General features: G+C 36.9%; 1 protein-coding gene across 1 annotated transcript; it reads left to right on the forward strand.

The window, feature by feature from the left end:
* The first annotated feature begins 353 nt into the window (after positions 1-353).
* Positions 354-3,561, forward strand: LOC134648218 (uncharacterized). The gene has a single exon (XM_063502701.1). It carries the CDS (start codon positions 354-356, stop codon positions 1,281-1,283), a length of 930 nt encoding a protein of 309 aa, XP_063358771.1. The 3' UTR covers positions 1,284-3,561.
* The last annotated feature ends 2,069 nt before the right edge of the window (positions 3,562-5,630 follow it).

Raw genomic sequence — 5,630 nt, forward strand, 5'->3', positions numbered from 1 at the left:
GGTCTTGTTTATCCGCTTGAACGTTTTGCGCACTAGGGATGTCACTCTGTCGACACACAACTGTAGCGGAGTGACATTTAGGAACGCACTCCTAAAATTATGTTATCTATAGCTGTCACTTTGACAGCTCTCTCTCTTACCTATCTAATAACGACAGACGGATGTGCTGTATAACAAGATCATTGTAAATAATATTAAGAAGAAAGTTATTACTAAAATAAACACAAGAACAAGTCTAACAGGTGTTTTATTGAAGATACTACATGGCGCAGCCGCAACGGAGACGAACTTATGAAGATTGAAGACGATTTATAAGGTACACGTTTTTACCGGTCCGCCATTACTAATACATCATGGGAAATAAAGACAATAAAGAAGACCTTTTACAACTAAAAATTGACAACATGTGTGCGGTGGAGTACAAAATGCCACCGAGTTTAAATCTCGACAATATAGAAAATTCGTGGCCTCAATGGCAAAAATTCAAGTTATCATTCAAGAATTTTGTGTTAGCGGCCGGTTTCGACAAGTTGTCGGAGGCCAGGAAAGCAGCTATATTAATAAATTGCATAGGGCCGGAAGCACAAGAGCTGTACTTCAACGTATTGAAGAAAGAAGACAAAGATAAGCTGGACGAGGTCATTCAAATATTTGATGACTACTTCAAACCTAAACAAAACGAAGTCATTAACAGATATAATTTCAACAAACGAAATCAAGAAGAGGGCGAATCTTTCGACGCATACTACACGGCAATTAGAAAATTAGCGGAAAACTGTAACTTTGACGACAAGAAGGACAGGATGATTAGAGACAAGATTGCTATCGGAGTGCGGGACCAGAGGGTGCAACAGAAGCTGTTGGAAGTCAAGGACCTCACACTGGACAAGGCGGTTGATATCTGTCGGTCTACCGAGCTGTCCAAGGAGTTTGTCAAGACACTCAACAACCCGGAGGTGCATGCGGTCCAGTCTGGCAGGCCAGTGTTCCGCGGGCAACAGCTCAGTAAAGCTAAGTATTTTAATAATAACAACAGCAAAAGTTGGTCTCAATCTGCAAATGTCAAACATAATAACACCACTAATTATAACAGCTCATTTTATAAGTGTAGAAAATGTAATACTGAACATGGGCCACGGCAGTGCCCAGCCTTCGGCAAAATTTGCTCTAAGTGTAACAAACCAAATCACTTTAGTGTGGGTTGTACCTTTTCTAAACAAAGGGTTCATTATGTAACTCAGGATGAAGGCGATGTTGCCTGCAATGATGTTCAGAATTTGTGACTAGTATATAAAGTATACACGATCAATCTTGAGGATAATATTGAGTGGTCAGAATCATTTAGGGTAGAAAATAAGAGAGTTTCCTTTAAATGTGACACTGGTGCTCAAATTAATGTGATGAGCCTTAACACTCTCAAGAAAATTGTCAATGATGATGCTAATATTAAAATGTCTGAGACAAGAACTTTACTTGAAGTCTATGGAGGTAGCAAGATAGTTCCAGTAGGCCAAGTTACACTGAAATTATACTCTAAAAATGAAGAAAAAGTTTTTGAAACTAAATTTATAATTATTAACAAAAACGTACGCCCCATTTTGGGTTTACCCTCCATGGTACAACTTGAATTAATAAATATTGAGGAGATTAATAGTAAAAAAATTAATGATGTAAGTGTCAGGGCCAAAACTAATATTAATAATAAAGAGCATGTAATTAATAAACATATCGAACTGTTCCAGGGTGTTGGAGAGTTTAAGAAAGAGCTGCAGCTACGCATTCGACCGGGAGTGGAGCCCGTGGTGCGACCCCCGCGTAGAGTGCCCAACGCGCTCCTCACACGTCTTGCAGAGAAGCTGGAGGCGCTGGTGAGGCACAAAGTCATTGCTAAGGTGGAGCACCCTAAAAATTTTGTTAGTAACTTAGTTGTTATTGAAAAAAAGAACGGCTCACTCAGAATATGCCTAGACCCAAAAGATTTAAATCAAGTACTAATAAGAGAACACCATTTAATACCGACATTGGATGAAATTGTTCCTAAATTAAGTAATAAAAAAATATTTTCTGTATTAGACTTATCAGACGGCTTTTACAATATTAAATTATCAGACAGCTCGAGCGATTTATGCACGTTTAACAGCCCATTTGGTTGTTACAAGTTTCTAAGGTGCCCTTTTGGCATTTCAGTAGCCCCGGAGGTTTTCCAAAGATACAGCGAGTCTGCCTTTGGTGACATTCCTGGTGTTATTGTTTATTGCGATGACCTCTTAATATGTGCGGACACAGAGCAGGAACATGATGCAATATTAGACAAGGTATTTAGTAGAGCTACAGAGCATAATGTTCGCTTTAACAAAGAGAAATTTCAGTATAAATTGAATCAAGTCAAATATTTTGGCCATATTTTCTCAGACAAAGGCATGCATATTGATCCGGATAGAGTCACTGCCATCATTAATATGGAAAGTCCTAATAATAAAAAAGAATTACAAATCTTTCTCGGCATGGTTAATTACTTAAGAAAATTCATACCGCACTTGGCTGATATTGCATCCCCGCTGCAGTTATTATTAAAAAAAGATGTGGAATGGCTGTGGACGGAGGTTCATGAAAATGTATATGTTAATATTAAAAATAAAATTAGTGAAGCTCCAGTCTTACAAAATTTCGATGATAATCTCTCAATTACCATCCAATGTGATGCGTCAAAAGATGGCCTTGGATGTTGCCTATTGCAGCAAGGCAAACCTGTCTGCTTTGCTTCAAGAAGCCTAACACCTGCCGAACGGAATTTTTCACAAATAGAAAAGGAATTACTGAGTGTAGTATGGAGCACACATAAGTTTCATTATTTTATCTACGGTCGTAAAGTCACAGTCTTAAATGATCACAAACCGCTGAAGAGTCTATTGAAAAAACATATTCATGAAGTTCCTTCACCTCGACTGCAAAGATTAAAACTTAAACTCTTAAAATATGACTTGGATTTCAAATATTTACAAGGAAAATTAATGTTTATAGCTGATCTTTTGTCACGCTCGTATTTGACTTCCAATGATAACACAGATGAATCTTACATGTATGAGGTTATTCACAGTGTTGGTTTAGCCCACAATTTAGAATGCACTGAAGAACAAAAAACATTGTTAATTAATGAAAGCTCTGTTGATAGTGAATTAAGCATATTAAGAAACTTTATAAAAAATGGTTGGCCTACTAATAATAAAAATATTCCTAATGGTTTGCACGACTATCATAAATTAAGAGGTGAACTTTCAGTAGATAACAATTTAGTATTCTTTAATGACAGATTAATTGTTCCAAAAAATTTAAGATTATCATTTATTAAAACATTACATGAAGGCCACATTGGTATGACAAAAATGAAACAACTTGCTAGGAAATTGTATTACTGGCCACATATTGATTCACATATTGAAGAGTTTGTTAAACGATGTTTCCCTTGTCAGACACATCAGAATAATAATATAAAGGAGCCTTTACTCCCACATGAAATACCTAAATTGCCTTTTGCAAAGATAGCCACAGACATTATGGATTTCAGAACCAAAAGTTACCTTGTAGTTTATGATTATTACTCTAAATGGCTAGACATTAAATACATACGTAGTAAAAGTGCGAAGAACGTTATTGAGTCCTTAACAGACATATTTTCCAACTTTGGTTTTCCTAAAGAAATCGTTTCAGATCATGTACCTTTTGACTCCAAAGAATGTAGAGACTTCGCTAGGGACAATGGATTTATATTCACGTATACGAGCCCCAGGTATCCCCAGTCAAATGGAATGGCGGAAAAAGGAGTACAAATAGCAAAAAAGATTTTAACTAAGTGTCACGAAGATAACACGGATTATAGATTAGCATTACTTAATTACCGGGCCTCACCAGTTTCTGGTACAAACTTGTCCCCATCTGAGCTAATGTTAAATAGAAATTTGAAGACTAAGTTAATAGTAAATACCCAATACTTGCAGCCAAAGGTGAATGCTGATGTACAGCAAGAGTTTGACAGGACTAGGATTAGAAATATTAGAAATTATAATAAAACAAGTAGGTTTAAAAGCCCATTTCTAGTTGGACAACCTATTTGGTTTAAGAAAGATCCCAATAAGAGTGTTTGGCTTGAGGGAAAAATTGTTAGTGATAATGGTAATAGAGCATATACTATAGCTGATAAGAATAATGTAATCTATGACAGAACCTCTTTTCATATTAGACCCCCTTAGCAGGGCTAGGTGCCTCACCGGACTCTACAGTTGGGTCTACCACCATCGGTCGAATGTGAAGTATGTACATTAAAATTCCCAATACTTATGGGCATTTTGCGATTTCTTGTGATAATTCAGTATTAGTTAGGAAGACATTCCGTTAAAAAGGGGATGAAGAGAGTCTATTAGTGTAAGATATTAGACTGGTACAAATATGAAATGTAGATCTCGGTTACTTTGTAACATATATTTATTTAAATTGTAATTCTGTATCACACTAATATAAAGATATCAGTAACTTGTAACAAATTATTTACTGTTGAAAATAGTAATTCTGTGTAACACAATCTCCTTGTAATTTTCGGTAACTGTATCCCTTTGGCGACAAACTTATATTGTAGTGCTGTATAACATTAACTTTCTTTTATAACTTCCAAGTTTCTTTTAAAAAGGGGATGATGTAGCGGAGTGACATTTAGGAACGCACTCCTAAAATTATGTTATCTATAGCTGTCACTTTGACAGCTCTCTCTCTTACCTATCTAATAACGACAGACGGATGTGCTGTATAACAAGATCATTGTAAATAATATTAAGAAGAAAGTTATTACTAAAATAAACACAAGAACAAGTCTAACAGGTGTTTTATTGAAGATACTACATTTAAGATACATATTCGATTTATCGACTGTCGATATTCGTTTACGCTTACATTTACTAATGACTGGATTCCATGTGGATGAGATCTTGAAACCCTCGTCCCGATTGAAATTACTATGTTTTTTGATTTCAATGGCTTCCCGTACTTTCCTGCTGTAGAAATGACGATCCGTGGACAGGATTTTAGGGTTATGCAGCTCAATCCAGTGGTTTGGTCCTGACTCCAGTAAATGCTCAGCCACGGCAGACTTGTTCACCTGACGATTTTTGACAGCTGCAATATGTTCCTTAACTCTTTCTGCTATTGTGCGCTTTGTTTCTCCGATATAGGAACTACCACAACTGCAATCAATTTTGTAAACGCCAGGTGACTGATACGGAATAACGTCCTTCGGTGACCTTAGGCTCCCTGCTACTTTGAATAAAGGAGTGTACACCGTCTTTATAGAGTACTTTCCAAGTACCGTGCCAACTTTATCGGTTACCCCTTTTACATACGGCAAAAATGCCGGTTGTCTGGAGACATCAGGACGTTTTCCTCTTGACTTCCGTCTGGGTTGCCACTTTTTTACCTTGTACCCGTTCCTCCTTAGTAGTTCCTACTTAGAAGTCAAGAGGAAAACGTCCTGATGTCTCCAGACAACCGGCATTTTTGCCGTATGTAAAAGGGGTAACCGATAAAGTTGGCACGGTACTTGGAAAGTACTCTATAAAGACGGTGTACACTCCTTTATTCAAAGT

The sequence above is a fragment of the Cydia amplana genome, chromosome 5 (assembly GCF_948474715.1).
Source record: "Cydia amplana chromosome 5, ilCydAmpl1.1, whole genome shotgun sequence".
Taxonomy (NCBI): Eukaryota; Metazoa; Arthropoda; class Insecta; order Lepidoptera; family Tortricidae; genus Cydia; species Cydia amplana.

Coding starts and splice junctions, on each gene's coding strand:
- LOC134648218 (XM_063502701.1), top strand. CDS start 354: ATGGGAAATAAAGACAATAAAGAAGACCTTTTACAACTAAAAATTGAC.